Raw genomic sequence first — 17,906 nt, forward strand, 5'->3', positions numbered from 1 at the left:
CCTTACCGCTCTTACCTCTCTCAAACACTCTCCTGTTTTCTCTCTCTTTCGTCCTCTTCTTTCCCACTTTATGTAACATCACTTTCTTTCTTGCTTCTGACTCTCTCTATCTTTCTCCCTTTCTCTGTCCATCCTTCTCTCCATCTCTCTCTTCCAGGTGTTGCCAGCGAACCCAGAGGAGTCATGGCAGGTGTACAGTTCTGCCCAGGACAGTGAGGGGAGGTGTGTGTGCACCGTGGTGGCACCGCAGCAGTCCATGTGTTCACGAGACGCCCGCACCAAACAGCTGAGGCAACTACTGGAGAAGGTAACTATGGTGACATAATGTCCACAGCAACACTAATGACCTGCCACGTCTTACCTCACAGACTGCAGATCACCCCCCCATCCTGGACAGCAGCCCAATCATGCATGCACACAAACACAGACACATGGACAGCATCCCCAGACAAGCTACAGGAGCAGCACCCTGCCTCAACCTGTTCAACACCACAGACTCTGAGCCCATGCTATAGAAATATAATTTCTAGAATGGGCATCCCCATTCAAGTCAATGTTCTGTGATGGATGAATCGGTGGCCATATTGAGTGTATGCATGCCCATTTCCATGTCTCCCTGATCTCCCCTGTGATAGGTCCAGAACATGACCCAGTCCATCCAGGTGCTGGACCAGCGGACCCAGAGAGACCTGCAGTACGTGGAGAAGATGGAGGTGCAGCTGAGAGGTCTGGAGACCAAGTTCAGACAGGTGGAGGAGAACCACAAGCAGAACATCGCCAAGCAATACAAGGTACAGCAGCAGCCCAGCACACCTAAACCCACCCTGCTGGGGCTATGGGGCTATCACCATGACCACCGCCACTCATCTGACACAACCACCTCCACCCTCCATGGATGGGTTTATGTGTGTGCCCACGGCCCACTCAGGATATGGTCCAGCATCACATGATAAACAACAACATTCTTATTCTAAAGTTATTCAAAAAGATACTTAGGTGCTGGATCCTCCCAGATTATCAACAGATTATCAACAACAAAAAATGCAATTTCAATACTTATCTATTATCTATATTTAATTACTGGTTAATGAATGAGTGTTGAGATTGAACCATTGGATTGAACCATTTCCTTTTCTATGGTTCAGCATCACCAACCTCACCCAGAGTGTTTTCTATAGTGTCTAGGAACAGCTCTGAGTTTAATGTATCAGGACTGTATCAAAATTAACTAAAGCCCCGGATTTAGGACTTTTGATAGGAAGGTTTTGGATTCAATATCTAAATAGTCTTCTTCCTCCACAACAAAATCTGCTTGTAACCGTTATTACAACTGCAACTACCATTTCCACTAACACTAGTACTTCTACTAATAACATTAGGAACCATAATTCATTCTGGTGTACGAGCTGGAGGGATATTGGACAATTCAGTGGGCGCATGCAAAAACTATCATCAACCAGATATTAATTCATTGCTTGGCTCACCTTCCTTCCTCCCTTCCTCCTTTCCTCCTCCTCCTCCTCCCTCTCCTCCCTTTAAAATGATTATCACCAATGACAATTTAGCACCACACATTTTTTTGATTGATTGATTGGTTGATCGGTTGATTGGTTGATTGATTGATTGAACTAATCAATGAGAGAGGGTAGTAGATTCACCAGTAAGTCACAGCTAACTTTTAAAACCACATAGGATGCATTCGTAAATTCACTCTGGCTATCTACTCCGATTTAGAGCACCTCGCCAGTGTGCAGAATAACTGATGAATTTACGAACGCTCAACACCCTTTGAATATGGCTGGTGTCAGTAAACGTCGGCAAAAAAGCGTAATTAAATTGATGCCAGCAGCACAGTTACAGTCACCAACACTCTAGATAACATGAAAACAGCCTAACCAGCTCTGCTAGGGGGAGTAAAATGGTCAGAGTGAGGTGTTGACTTGTTCATGTCTGGAAGTAGCTATCAAGCTAGCCAACGTTAGCCAGTTAGCTTGGGTGCTTGACTGCCGTTGTGTGGTCAGAACGCTCGGATCAACCCTACTCCTCGACCAGTGCATCCAGTGTGCGCTCTGAACGCTCCGAGAGCGAAACGCTCTGAATTTACTAATGTACAATCTGACAACGCTCTGAATTTATGAACGCCCAGAGCGCACTCTGAGCGCACTCTGGCGCTCCAGATTAAATTTACGAACACACCCATAGTCAGAAGCTACATGCACATTGATGTAAGTTTCCTGGCACTCAGACAAATACTGTAGATCCATTTTCCCACTCCTCTCCAGTTACCTGTCTAATGATGATAGACTGAACCTCAGCATGTATTGTAGTCTCAACATTAACAGCAGTATCAATGACAAAACAACTATTTACACCCCCTGCATCCCTGACTGACTGTCTACCTTTCCAATGCATGCCTTCCACGTTCATATCATGAGTGCAAAATCAAAGCATGCTTAACATACTCTCTAATCCAGTGTGTGTTGTTCTGTGTCTGTTTGATAGGTTAGTGAGCTAGATGTCAACAGTATGTTATTTTCTTGCTTGCAGGGCTAACTTTAGGACATGTAAAGAGAGAAGAAGAGGCAGGTCAATCCCATGTTCCACCTGAACTGGGCTACCACAGTACTGCGAGATTTACGAGCGTTCATGATTTACCTTTCGCACCATTAGTACTACTACTAAGAAACCCCACCTACCCCTTTCCCAAATAACCAACCAGCCAGCTCTACCTACCTGAAACCCCACCTACCCCTTTCCAAATAACCAACCAGCCAGCTCTACCTACCTGAAACCCCACCTACCCCTTTCCAAATAACCAACCAGCCAACTCTACCTACCTGAAACCCCACCTACCCCTTTCCCAAATAACCAACCCGCCAACCCTACCTACCTTCCCTACCTTACCTACCTACCTACATTCTTAGAAAAAAGGGTTCCAAAAGGGAACCCTCTGTAGAAATGGTTCTACATTGAACCCCAAAGCATTTTACCTGCAACCAAAAATGGTTCTTCAAAGGGTTCTCCTATTGGGACACCCAAAGTTCCCTTTAAGGTTCTAGATAGCACCTTTTTTTCTAAGAGTGTACCTACCTACCTACCTACCTACCTACCTACCTACCACAGATCTATTTCTGCATGTTACTGATAGAACATTTCCATCAAAAGGCTTTTTCAAAAGAAAACAATTAGTTGTTTATAGTTATTATTATTATTTTTACTTTTGGTTTTTGTCTATGCATACTTGGTTACTAAAGACTACTACGTACCTATAAACATTAGTGATAATAAAATCTGAAACCCTTTGTTGTGTGTGACATGTAAAAGCATGTAACTCTGTTGCATTTTAAACGATGATGACCAATAAAGAGCTTTCCCAATTGTTTCCTGGTGTACTGAGGGCTTGTGTTTAACGTACCGGCTCGTCTGCATCAGGACGGAGCCTCTGCTTGCTCGCCAATACGGTGGAACACACACAGGATTTGTTTGCTCAGACACACACAAACACACTGTACACACTGTATACACACACACACACTAACACACAGGGCTTTTGTGTTACTGTGAGAGAATGTCAGTGTAGGCCAGGCTAGAGTAGTCAGGGCCAGATAGGTGTTTTCTCCTTAAAAAAAAAAACCTTTTTGGGAGTCTTTTCTTTTTGTCTCCACGCATGACACTGAACCCAGCTTATTTTAATCCTTTCAGGCCATAAAATCGAAAATGGAGGAGATTAGGCCGTTGATACCAGTGTTGGAGGAGTACAAAGCCGATGCCAAATTGGTATTGCAGTTTAAGGAGGAGGTCCAGAATCTGACGTCAGTTCTAAGCGAGCTCCAGGAGGAGATGGGAGCCTATGACTACGAGGAACTCCACAACCGAGTGTCAGGTCTTGAGGAGAGACTCCGAGCATGCATGCAAAAATTAGGTAGGCTGAGAAAGTTTCTGACACACACTCTAACCCACACACACACACACACACACACACACACACACACACACACACACACACACACACACACACACACACACACACACACACACACACACACACACACACACTTGTACACATTGTTCATGGATAACTTCTGTATGGGGTTAGACCAGAGTGAAAGCTTCAGGCACATGTAGTACACACCACAGAAACATTCTACATCAAGGTGCACTACATACACACATGAAACACCTGAAAAGAAAAACACAATCCTTTCTCAACACACTGGAACACACCGTAGCTTCTTTCCAGATGTCATGAGCAGACATAATACTACACAGTCTATCAGTTAAATATGTATTACATGTATGTCTCACAATTGTTTCAAAACACCTGTTTCTCAATATTATACAGTCCGACCTTTGCTTAATCCCAATTTACACTGAGAAAAAAATATGATCGCATATTTTTGCCTTTCTCTGTTTAGCCAATGTGTCAAAGGTGAATTTGATAATTTAACACATACCAGTGGAGGGTGCTGAGGGGAGGACGGCTCATAATAATGGCTGGAACGGAGTAAATGGAATGGCGTGGAAACCATGGAAACCATGTGTTTGATGTATTTGATACCATTCCACTTATTCCTCTCCAGCCATTACCACAAGCCCGTTCTCCCCAATTAAGGTGCCGCCTGCCGCCTGTGACACATACGTAGGTGAGTTGTATGTTCAAGCTAACCAATTTGAGGTCTAATTCTTCGTCACCCTCTCAACTCTATACAACCACCTCATCTGTCTACAACATCCTAGTGATTTATTACAGTGCTAATAAATGCACTGCACACCTCCGATGTAGTCTCACAAGGTTGTCTAGTGGCTGCTGGTGGAAAACACTGCTCAGAGCAGTAGTAGAGTTTGCATTTCAATAGCCTGCTGAATTACTCTGCTATGAATGCAGGGACACGCACACTGTCTGACCTACAAACACGCACGTACACACACACACGCACGCACGCACGTACACACGCATGCACACACACACACGCACGTACACACATACACACACAAACAGAAATTCACAAACACACAGACACACAAACACACACACATACACACACACACATACACAATTCTGCCATCAGTCAAACACAGAGCATGGTAAGTAGTTGGAGAGCATGGTAAGTAGTCGTCCCCCCCCCCCCCCTCACTCATTCATACACAGCAGGAAACAGTTCACAGAGTTTAGAGATCAGATGAGATAAAGGAGAGGTCAGAGGTCACTCAGCAGGAGACAGTTCACAGAGTTTAGAGATCAGATGAGATAAAGGAGAGGTCAGAGGTCACTCAGCAGGAGACAGTTCACAGAGTTTAGAGATCAGATGAGATAAAGGAGAGGTCAGAGGTCCCTCAGCAGGAGACAGTTCACAGAGTTTAGAGATCAGATGAGATAAAGGAGAGGTCAGAGGTCACTCAGCAGGAGACAGTTCACAGAGTTTAGAGATCAGATGAGATAAAGGAGAGGTCAGAGGTCACTCAGCAGGAGACAGTTCACAGAGTTTAGAGATCAGATGCGATAAAGGAGAGGTCAGAGGTCACTCAGCAGGTGAGAGTTCACAGAGTTTAGAGATCAGATGAGATAAAGGAGAGGTCAGAGGTCACTCAGCAGGAGACAGTTCACAGAGTTTAGAGATCAGATGAGATAAAGGAGAGGTCAGAGATCACTCAGCAGGAGGGAGTTCACAGAGTTTAGAGATCAGATGAGATAAACGAGAGGATAGTCACATCATTGCTATGTTCTACTTCATCACTGCTGTCCTCTCCCTTTCCCTCCTTCTCTTATTTATATCTCAGTAAACATTCCTCCTTCTCTATCCTATAGTTCTTCTCTCTGAGCCCAGCTCTCTATGTAACACCTGAAATATGTATCTGTCCCCTTCCCTCTCTAATGTGTCTACATTCACACTAGGATCAGGCTGATCCCTCTCTAATGTGTCAACATTCACACTAGGATCAGGCTGATCCCTCTCTAATGTGTCAACATTCACACTAGGATCAGGCTGATCCCTCTCTAATGTGTCAACATTCACACTAGGATCAGGCTGATCCCTCTCTAATGTGTCAACATTCACACTAGGATCAGGCTGATCCCTCTCTATTGTGTCTACATTCACACTAGGATCAGGCTGATCCCTCTCTAATGTGTCAACATTCACACTAGGATCAGGCTGATCCCTCTCTATTGTGTCAACATTCACACTAGGATCAGGCTGATCCCTCTCTATTGTGTCTACATTCACACTAGGATCAGGCTGATCCCTCTCTAATGTGTCTACATTCACACTAGGATCAGGCTGATCCCTCTCTAATGTGTCTACATTCACACTAGGATCAGGCTGATCCCTCTCTAATGTGTCAACATTCACACTAGGATCAGGCTGATCCCTCTCTAATGTGTCAACATTCACACTAGGATCAGGCTGATCCCCATCTAATGTGTCAACATTCGCACTAGGATCAGGCTGATCCCTCTCTATTGTGTCTACATTCACACTAGGATCAGGCTGATCCCTCTCTAATGTGTCTACATTCACACTAGGATCAGGCTGATCCCTCTCTAATGTGTCAACATTCACACTAGGATCAGGCTGATCCCTCTCTAATGTGTCTACATTCACACTAGGATCAGGCTGCTCCCTCTCTAATGTGTCTACATTCACACTAAGATCAGGCTGATCCCTCTCTAATGTCTCTACATTCACACTAGGATCAGGCTGCTCCCTCTCTAATGTGTCTACATTCACACTAAGATCAGGCTGATCCCTCTCTAATGTCTCTACATTCACACTAGGATCAGGCTGATCCCTCTCTAATGTCTCTACATTTATTCACTGATTCCATAATCCTCAAATCATCATTCCATTCCAGAATGACTGACTGATGGTTTTGGGGTTAGATTTCCCTGTAGTCTAGCTCTGGTTGGCTGGAGCCATATTCAGGCCAATAGGAGATTAGATTAGACCTCATGTGCGTCTCTCTCTCTCTCCCCGAGGTCCAGACCGACCATAATCCAAAGATAGGAACATGGTGATTAGAGGAAATAAATAAATAAACACAGATTATTACTATAGTCTGTAATCCCACGGAGGTATTATGTAAGGTGCTGATAGTAGTGGTTTTTGTTTGCGCATGTGATGTTGTGGTTGCCTCGCTGCTGTTAACCTGCTGAAGTCTCATAGTCACAGCTTGATATATTTAATTTAATTTAAACCAGAATCAAAGTGTGCTAAACACACAAATGTTGTAGTTTTAACTTTCAAAACTGTCAAAATATGAGAGAATAATACAGTTTTAGTAGAAAGAGTGAAGCTAGATAGACATGAGAGAAAGAGTGAGGGGTGAAGCTAGATAGACATGAGAGAAAGAGTGAGGGGTGAAGATAGATACACATGAGAGAAAGAGTGAGGGGTGAAGATAGATAGACATGAGAGAAAGAGTGAGGGGTGAAGATAGATATGAGAGAAAGAGTGAGGGGTGAAGATAGATACACATGAGAGAAAGAGTGAGGGGTGAAGATAGATAGACATGAGAGAAAGAGTGAGGGGTGAAGAAAGATACACATGAGAGAAAGAGTGAGGGGTGAAGATAGATAGACATGAGAGAAAGAGTGAGGGGTGAAGATAGATATGAGAGAAAGAGTGAGGGGTGAAGATAGATACACATGAGAGAAAGAGTGAGGGGTGAAGATAGATAGACATGAGAGAAAGAGTGAGGGGTGAAGAAAGATACACATGAGAGAAAGAGTGAGGGGTGAAGAAAGATACACATGAGAGAAAGAGTGAGGGGTGAAGAAAGATACACATGAGAGAAAGAGTGAGGGGTGAAGATAGATAGACATGAGAGAAAGAGTGAGGGGTGAAGATAGATAGAAATGAGAGAAAGAGTGAGGGGTGAAGATAGATTGACATGAGAGAAAGAGTGAGGGGTGAAGATAGATAGACATGAGAGAAAGAGTGAGGGGTGAAGATAGATAGAAATGAGAGAAAGAGTGAGGGGTGAAGATAGATACACATGAGAGAAAGAGTGAGGGGTGAAGATAGATAGACATGAGAGAAAGAGTGAGGGGTGAAGATAGATACACATGAGAGAAAGAGTGAGGGGTGAAGATAGATACACATGAGAGAAAGAGTGAGGGGTGAAGATAGATACACATGAGAGAAAGAGTGAGGGGTGAAGATAGATAGACATGAGAGAAAGAGTGAGGGGTGAAGATAGATAGACATGAGAGAAAGAGTGAGGGGTGAAGATAGATTGACATGAGAGAAAGAGTGAGGGGTGAAAATGGATACACATGAGAGAAAGAGTGAGGGGTGAAGATAGATAGACATGAGAGAAAGAGTGAGGGGTGAAGATAGATACACATGAGAGAAAGAGTGAGGGGTGAAGATAGATACACATGAGAGAAAGAGTGAGGGGTGAAGATAGATAGACATGAGAGAAAGAGTGAGGGGTGAAGATAGATACACATGAGAGAAAGAGTGAGGGGTGAAGATAGATACACATGAGAGAAAGAGTGAGGGGTGAAGATGAATAGACATGAGAGAAAGAGTGAGGGGTGAAGAAAGATTGACATGAGAGAAAGAGTGAGGGGTGAAGATAGATACACATGAGAGAAAGAGTGAGGGGTGAAGATAGATAGACATGAGAGAAAGAGTGAGGGGTGAAGATAGATACACATGAGAGAAAGAGTGAGGGGTGAAGATAGATAGACATGAGAGAAAGAGTGAGGGGTGAAGATAGATACACATGAGAGAAAGAGTGAGGGGTGAAGATAGACACACATGAGAGAAAGAGTGAGGGGTGAAGATAGATAGACATGAGAGAAAGAGTGAGGGGTGAAGATAGATAGACATGAGAGAAAGAGTGAGGGGTGAAGATAGATACACATGAGAGAAAGAGTGAGGGGTGAAGATAGATAGACATGAGAGAAAGAGTGAGGGGTGAAGATAGATATGAGAGAAAGAGTGAGGGGTGAAGATAGATACACATGAGAGAAAGAGTGAGGGGTGAAGATAGATAGACATGAGAGAAAGAGTGAGGGGTGAAGAAAGATACACATGAGAGAAAGAGTGAGGGGTGAAGATAGATAGACATGAGAGAAAGAGTGAGGGGTGAAGATAGATATGAGAGAAAGAGTGAGGGGTGAAGATAGATACACATGAGAGAAAGAGTGAGGGGTGAAGATAGATAGACATGAGAGAAAGAGTGAGGGGTGAAGAAAGATACACATGAGAGAAAGAGTGAGGGGTGAAGAAAGATACACATGAGAGAAAGAGTGAGGGGTGAAGAAAGATACACATGAGAGAAAGAGTGAGGGGTGAAGATAGATAGACATGAGAGAAAGAGTGAGGGGTGAAGATAGATAGAAATGAGAGAAAGAGTGAGGGGTGAAGATAGATTGACATGAGAGAAAGAGTGAGGGGTGAAGATAGATAGACATGAGAGAAAGAGTGAGGGGTGAAGATAGATAGAAATGAGAGAAAGAGTGAGGGGTGAAGATAGATACACATGAGAGAAAGAGTGAGGGGTGAAGATAGATAGACATGAGAGAAAGAGTGAGGGGTGAAGATAGATACACATGAGAGAAAGAGTGAGGGGTGAAGATAGATACACATGAGAGAAAGAGTGAGGGGTGAAGATAGATACACATGAGAGAAAGAGTGAGGGGTGAAGATAGATAGACATGAGAGAAAGAGTGAGGGGTGAAGATAGATAGACATGAGAGAAAGAGTGAGGGGTGAAGATAGATTGACATGAGAGAAAGAGTGAGGGGTGAAAATGGATACACATGAGAGAAAGAGTGAGGGGTGAAGATAGATAGACATGAGAGAAAGAGTGAGGGGTGAAGATAGATACACATGAGAGAAAGAGTGAGGGGTGAAGATAGATACACATGAGAGAAAGAGTGAGGGGTGAAGATAGATAGACATGAGAGAAAGAGTGAGGGGTGAAGATAGATACACATGAGAGAAAGAGTGAGGGGTGAAGATAGATACACATGAGAGAAAGAGTGAGGGGTGAAGATAGATACACATGAGAGAAAGAGTGAGGGGTGAAGATGAATAGACATGAGAGAAAGAGTGAGGGGTGAAGAAAGATTGACATGAGAGAAAGAGTGAGGGGTGAAGATAGATACACATGAGAGAAAGAGTGAGGGGTGAAGATAGATAGACATGAGAGAAAGAGTGAGGGGTGAAGATAGATACACATGAGAGAAAGAGTGAGGGGTGAAGATAGATAGACATGAGAGAAAGAGTGAGGGGTGAAGATAGATACACATGAGAGAAAGAGTGAGGGGTGAAGATAGACACACATGAGAGAAAGAGTGAGGGGTGAAGATAGATAGACATGAGAGAAAGAGTGAGGGGTGAAGATAGATAGACATGAGAGAAAGAGTGAGGGGTGAAGATAGATAGACATGAGAGAAAGAGTGAGGGGTGAAGATAGATTGACATGAGAGAAAGAGTGAGGGGTGAAAATGGATACACATGAGAGAAAGAGTGAGGGGTGAAGATAGATAGACATGAGAGAAAGAGTGAGGGGTGAAGATAGATACACATGAGAGAAAGAGTGAGGGGTGAAGATAGATACACATGAGAGAAAGAGTGAGGGGTGAAGATAGATAGACATGAGAGAAAGAGTGAGGGGTGAAGATAGATACACATGAGAGAAAGAGTGAGGGGTGAAGATAGATACACATGAGAGAAAGAGTGAGGGGTGAAGATAGATACACATGAGAGAAAGAGTGAGGGGTGAAGATGAATAGACATGAGAGAAAGAGTGAGGGGTGAAGAAAGATTGACATGAGAGAAAGAGTGAGGGGTGAAGATAGATACACATGAGAGAAAGAGTGAGGGGTGAAGATAGATAGACATGAGAGAAAGAGTGAGGGGTGAAGATGGATACACATGAGAGAAAGAGTGAGGGGTGAAGATAGATACACATGAGAGAAAGAGTGAGGGGTGAAGATAGATATGAGAGAAAGAGTGAGGGGTGAAGATAGATATGAGAGAAAGAGTGAGGGGTGAAGATAGATATGAGAGAAAGAGTGACAGGAAAATAAGAATCAGAAATCAATCAAATCTGGATTCTATGACTCCGTCCCATAATTGAGTTTCACAACCACATTAGTGCCAGAGAGATAATGAGAGAAAGAGGGAGAATCGCATGAAGAGAGAGAGAAGCATAGAGAGGAAGAGAGAGTATAATGGGGGACGGGACTGAAGCTGTTTGTTCGTTAGTTAACATTAAGATCTAACAACAAGAACGAGGTTGTTAACCATCTGTTCATAATGATAAACCCATTAATCAAACTACCTGGCTGTCATCAGGGAACAAGGCGCAGCTAAGCATTCAGCGCTAGATATGTCAACTTCATATCAACACCTCAATCAAGCCTAATTAACGATACGCTCAGCTCAAACAGCCTAGAACAAGTAGCAGCAGCAGCATGAGCTCAGTGGATCCTACATAACCTGGAACAACAATCATCTCTCTCTCTCTCTCTCTCTCTCTCTCTCTCTCTCTCTCTCTCTCTCTCTCTCTCTCTCTCTCTCTCTCTCTCTCTCTCTCTCTCTCTCTCATCACTCAGACAAACATAATGCACAGAATACCCAAGACCATTACCTTTATACTCTGAGGAGGACAGACAGATGGAGACATAGACACAAACAACAATACACACATGCTATTGTTCTTTTGTGAATGAAGGCTGAGTGAATGTTTTGTAAATTATGTTATTATGTGTAAGTACAATATGATTTCTTTATTACAGCATGTTAGACAATATGAATCATACAGATGCAGTGTTTAATCTATGAGAATTATATGCAGTATCTATGAGAGGTATTTCTATGTTGATTATTCGTTCACAGCATGTGGGAAGTTGACGGGCATCAGTGATCCTGTCACCATCAAGACGTCTGGATCCCGATTCGGATCCTGGATGACTGACCCTGCAGCACCGGAAGGAGATACCAGGGTATACACACACACACACATTTCAGCCGTCCATGAACATGGAGAAAATACAATTACCCCTCTTTAACGCTCCGGTAGCGTCTAAAGCTACGTTAAGGTAATGATTTCCTTACTTCGGTAGTATGTAAAGCCCAGATACGTTAAGGTAATGATTTCCTGAGCTCGGTAGCGTCTAAAGCCCAACTACATTAATAAGGTAATGATTTCCTGAGCTTTGTAGCGTCTAAAGCCCAGCTACATTAAGGTAATGATTTCCTGAGCTCGGTAGCGTCTAAAGCCCAGCTACATTAAGGTAATGATTTCCTTACCTCGGTAGTGTCTAAAGCCCAGCTACATTAAGGTAATGATTTCCTTACCTCGGTAGTGTCTAAAGCCCAGCTACATTAAGGTAATGATTTCCTTACCTCGGTAGTGTCTAAAGCCCAGCTACATTAATAAGGTAATGATTTCCTTACCTCGGTAATGTCTAAAGCCCAGCTACATTAATAAGGTAATGATTTCCTTACCTCGGTAGTGTCTAAAGCCCAGCTACATTAAGGTAATGATTTCCTTACCTCGGTAGTGTCTAAAGCCCAGCTACATTAAGGTAATGATTTCCTTACCTCGGTAGCGTCTAAAGCCCAGCTACATTAAGGTAATGATTTCCTGACCTTGGCACTGTGTTTTACGGCGGTAGCTACTGGAAGATCACACTAAGTGCTTTACATTATACTCATTCGCTGTATCCCAAATGGCACCCTATTCATATATAGATCATTACTTTTGACCATGGCCCATAGGGCTCAGATCAAAATGCCCTTTGGGATGCACCCTATATTACTCAGATGACATGACTAATGGTACTCAGTTGAAGAGGCCAGGCTGTTAAGAGTCCTGACACACCCATAATAGAGTTGCCTCTTCAGAATCTGACCTTAATAGAAGCTTTGATTAATGTTCATGTGTTTACTCTACTGTCTGTCTGTCCGTCCGTCCGTCCGTCCGTCCGTCCTACTAAACGGCCATGTCTGAGTTAGCTCTCCTGGGCTGGGCATCTGTTGGAGGAATAGACAGACGAAGCTTTCATTACTAAAACACATTCAAATGCAAATGCAGAGAATAAATGCATGGTTTACACCCGAGCCCCAACAGCAAGGTCGTTAATGAAGGGAGGGTGTCAGCCAAGATGTTTATATGGCTTTAAAACGTACACATGGATCTGTATGCAGATCTGGGGTTTAGAGGTTATAGCACAAATACATAAAGCATACGCAAACATAAACATACATGACCGTCATAGTCATAATATCATCTGTACATCGATGGAAAACTGCACGCCACATATGTGGGTCTCCCTGGTATTGCTCTATACTTCTGGTTTCTCTGTGTAACGTTGGACCATGCTGCTTGTGAGATACAAGGTAGTGTGAGAGTGTCTGAGAGTGTACAGTAAGGCAAGATAATAATTTAAAGGCAAGGTAGCTAAGCTGGACGGTAAAATATGTGCTATGCATGTAAACTATGTATCCATGAGACCATGTCTAATGTGTTCTAATGGTACCAGGAAGACAGATAAATATAGGTTGTATATTCAATGTTGTTTGTGCTCCACTTGTTGCCCTTTTCTCATGGCAACGGGCCACAAATCTTGCTGCAGATATGGGAGTTTATCAATGTTTAATTTTTTTTCAATTCTTTGTGGGTCTGTGTGATCTGTGGGAAATATTTATCTCTAATGTGGTCATATATTTGTCAGGAGGTTAGGAAGTGTAGCTCAGGTTCCACCTCATTTTGTGGGCAGTGTGGACATAGCCTGTCTTCTCTTGAGAGCCTATGGCGGCCTTTCTCATTAACAAGGCTATGCTCACTGAGTCTGAACATAGTCAAGGATTTATTAACTTGGGGTCAGTCCCGGTGGTCAGGTATTCTGCCACTGTGTACTCTCTGTTTAGAGCCAGATAGCATTACAGTTTGCTCTGTTTCTTGGTTGATTCTTTCCAGTGTCAAATAGTTCTCTTTTTGCTTTCTCATAATTTGGTTAGGACTGGGGCTCCATGGGGTCTGTTTGTGTGGGTCTCTCTCTCTGTAAGAGGAGAACATTAAAGGTTGTCGATGGTGTTTCCTGGACCCTTAAGGCCCTTACATCCGGGCTCTCAAAGATCCATTAGCCAATCAGATTGTCTGGAGAGGGAATGGGAAGGTTGAGGTGTGTCAGAACTTGGAGAGATGGAGGATGAGGGGATGGAGGAAATGGGGCAGCAGGTAGCCTCGTGGTTAGAGCATTGGACTTGTAACTGAAAGGTTGTCGGATCGAATCCCTGAGCTGACAAGGTAAAAAAATCTGTTGTTCTGCCCCAGAACAAGGCAGTTAACCCACTGTTCGTAGGCTGTCATTGAAAATAAGAACTGACTTCCCTAGTTAAAAATAAATAAATAAATGAGGAAATGGTCTAGGCAGGTACCCTGGAAGCTTCCTTAATGCCAAAGCCACAGGTGAAAAAAGATGAGCCTTTTATCCGGAATGATCCGCATTATCCCTGTGGGGCTGGGCTCATCCCCAACCCCGGCCTGCCTGCACCTGCCTGTCATTCCTGACTGTTTGTATTCTGAAGCAGAAGGCAGGAGCTCTGCTCCCTGCTCTGCTCCGAGTCAAGCATCCCATTTAATTAGGCTTTCTGTTGACAGCGTGATTTGATTTACAGTGTGAAATGATGCGTGATCCACATGTATATAGCGCCCATCTACATAATGGTGCATTGAGGAGTTTGATAGGAGGGTTTTAACAGGACTGCAGGGTGTGTTTTATCTTGTTTGTATTATAAAGTTGCTACTGACTCTGAGTTAATATTTACTCTCTACTCATCTGTATCTCTGGCTGTTAGGTGTGGTACATGGACGGTTACCACAACAACCGCTTCGTGCGGGAGTACAAGTCCATGGCGGACTTCATGATGACGGACAACTTCACGTCTCACCGCCTCCCCCACCCGTGGTCCGGGACAGGTCAGGTGGTCTACAACGGCTCCATTTACTTCAACAAATTCCAGAGCCACATCATCATCAAGTTCGACTTCAAGACCTCCGCCATTAGCAAGTCACGCCAGCTGGACAACGCTGGTTACAACAACATGTATCACTATGCCTGGGGCGGCCACTCCGACATCGACCTCATGGTGGACGAGGGTGGGCTCTGGGCTGTCTATGCCACCAATCAGAATGCTGGAAACATCGTCATCAGCAAGCTCAACCCCAGCACGCTTCAGATCATCAAGAGCTGGACTACCAACCACCCCAAGAGGAGCGCTGGCGAAGCCTTCATGATCTGTGGTACTCTCTATGTTACCAACGGTTACTCTGGCGGGACCAAGGTGTACTACGCCTACAGCACTAACTCCTCCACGTACGAGTACATAGACATCGCCTTCCAGAACAAGTACTCCCATATCTCCATGCTTGACTACAACCCTCGGGACCGTGCGCTCTACGCCTGGAACAACGGACACCAGGTTCTGTACAATGTCACACTGTTCCATGTCATCAGCTCACAGGAATTGTAACCATGGAGACAGGACTATATACAATATACTATATAGAGAATAGAGAGAGAGAGAGATCATCCTATATTTGAATATACTGTATATCTATAAGAGAAAGACTTTATGGAAAGAGCAGTATATGTAGTATGTAATATCGTAAGACTGTCTTTAGAGAGATTACATCAACCATGACTGGAACTACAACGTGAATTCATGTGCACATCGATTGAAATTAAAAAGAGAACTGTTTACTAAAAAGGAAGGGAACCTGATACATCTAGAGTTCAAAACTATATATTGGACTGAAAATAACAGATGCCAAAAAAATATCACGCCTTTCTTTTTTAAATAATGGATAGTAACCATCATGGAAGATTGTCTCTGTGCCTCTGTCTGTCTCTGGAAGTACTGTCACGCCCTCCTCCCTTCTCCCTTCTCTCTCCTGGACTTTACTCTATGGGGATCAGTGGGGTCCTAGCAAAGGACTATGAGATTGGTTATAAACTGTTTGCCAAGCAGGAACCCCCATTGGCCCCCGGACAGAGAGAGGGAGAACCTCGATAGATAAGGGGAAAAATTGGGAGAACCTTGTAAAACAGGGAGAACTGGGACATTATTTGGAGAATGGTGGGGTGAACCAGCATATGGTGTGCAGAAGACCACAGAGCCTACAACCACCGTCTGTCACACACACACACATTCTATCCCTTTTATCCCTTCAGTAGCAAATAAAGAAGTCTGTAAACAAGTAAACAACAACATCATCAACATCCATGAGAAGACCTGGGCCTGTGTTCACAAAGTGTCTCAGAGTAGGACTACTGATTTAGGATCAGGTCCCCCCTCTTATTTATTATGACTTAAAGGGCAAATCGGATCCGAGATCAGCACTCTTACCCTGAGACGATTTTTGAATACGCTCCCTGAAGGCAGTGACTGTTGGGGCACACTGTTGTACTGTACGAGAAGTAGGTCGGTATTCAATCAAAGCTGTGTAGTAGCGCACTTGACATTTAAAGGGAATTTCCAATTGAGTCAATATCGGCAGCGTTTTCAGTGAATGCAATCTCTGCAAACGCGGGAACATTGACTTTAAAAGCCACGTTGTCAACTGCGCCACAGCGTGCCTCTTGGATTGAATCCCGGCCAAAGACTTTCCTGTTGTTTGTGACTGTGTAAAACAGCCTTGATTTGCATGAGTGTTTTTTACCATTCTGGTCTGCTACCTTCTGAATGTCTTTTTGCTATATGATGCTGTACCTATAAAAGAGAGGGATGTGGGGTGGTTGCAAAAATTGTAGATTTTTCACTTGTTTGTTTTTAGAACGTTTATTTTTCCAGTCGGAGGCTTTTTTTAATGTTCTTGTATCACCCCCTTGCTGTTGGCACCGGCTTTGCTTCTCTGTCTATGTTTAGTTGGACCGTGTGGGAGGAACCTATCTCATATCCAGCTCATTTCTTTCAGAAGACTACAAAACAATATAATATATCAAGTAATGTATCCTGGAGACCTGGGTTCAGTCCTACAGCTCTTCTCTCTTCAACTGAATTATCATCACCCTATTCTGTTAACTAAAGTATCCCTTATAGTCGAGGGTAATGCTGTTAAATGTATCTCCCCCTCCCACTCACCTAGCAAAGGATAATGCTGTTTAAATGTAAAAAAAAACCTTGCAGAGGACAATGGCTTTTCACTCTTTTTGTGCTTTTGCTGGACGTGTGTTGTACCTGAGATGAGATAGTTAATGATTTGTGTCAATAAACAGAGAATCTTTGTTCTAAGCTCATTCCTCGCGCAGTTTGAATTATTGATCGTCATGGAGCCACAAAGGGGCAGTTAAAGAGCCCCACGGGGCTCTACAGTAGAACCACAGGTTGCAGACTCCTGGTTATGGTAACAGCGCATGTGTCTGTCAGGATCAGGCTGTTGTGTGTGTCTTTGTTTGTGTGTGTGCTTGACTGACCATAAGACCACATCATGGGTCTTACTAAGAATAATACTGAGAGGTCATGTCTTTTCATGAGTTCATTCTGCTTCAGATGAGAGAGAGAGATTACTTCATTACTCCCTGGATATACATTACCTCGTGTTGATAGCTCCCTGGATATACATTACCTCGTGTTGATAGCTCCCTGGATATACACTACCTCGTGTTGATAGCTCCCTGGATATACATTACCTCGTGTTGATAGCTCCCTGGATATACATTACCTCGTGTTGATAGCTCCCTGGATATACATTACCTCGTGTTGATAGCTCCCTGGATATACATTACCTCGTGTTGATAGCTCCCTAGATATACATTACCTCGTGTTGATAGCTCCCTGGATATACATTGCCTCGTGTTGATAACTCCCTGTATGTGGATAAGTGATGCAGAATAGAGGATTATTACTCTTCATATGCACTAGCTGCTTGCCTGTCGG

At 43.6% G+C, this 17,906-nt stretch overlaps 1 protein-coding gene across 2 annotated transcripts in view; it reads left to right on the forward strand.

Moving 5' to 3' along the window:
- LOC106568818 (noelin) overlaps positions 1-17,266 on the forward strand; it is a 29,408-nt gene extending 12,142 nt beyond the window's left edge. For both annotated transcript variants that reach the window (XM_014139509.3, XM_014139501.3), the window contains exons 2-6: positions 158-307; positions 636-791; positions 3,703-3,922; positions 11,859-11,965; positions 14,826-17,266. In XM_014139509.3, coding sequence (XP_013994984.1) covers positions 158-307; positions 636-791; positions 3,703-3,922; positions 11,859-11,965; positions 14,826-15,500 — 1,308 coding nt within the window. In that variant the 3' untranslated portion in view covers positions 15,501-17,266. The remainder of the gene's footprint in view (positions 1-157; positions 308-635; positions 792-3,702; positions 3,923-11,858; positions 11,966-14,825) is intronic.
- Positions 17,267-17,906: the final 640 nt, after the last annotated feature.

Source organism: Salmo salar, chromosome 01, assembly GCF_965601325.2.
Source record: "Salmo salar chromosome 01, fSalSal1, whole genome shotgun sequence".
In the NCBI taxonomy this organism is placed as follows: Eukaryota; Metazoa; Chordata; class Actinopteri; order Salmoniformes; family Salmonidae; genus Salmo; species Salmo salar.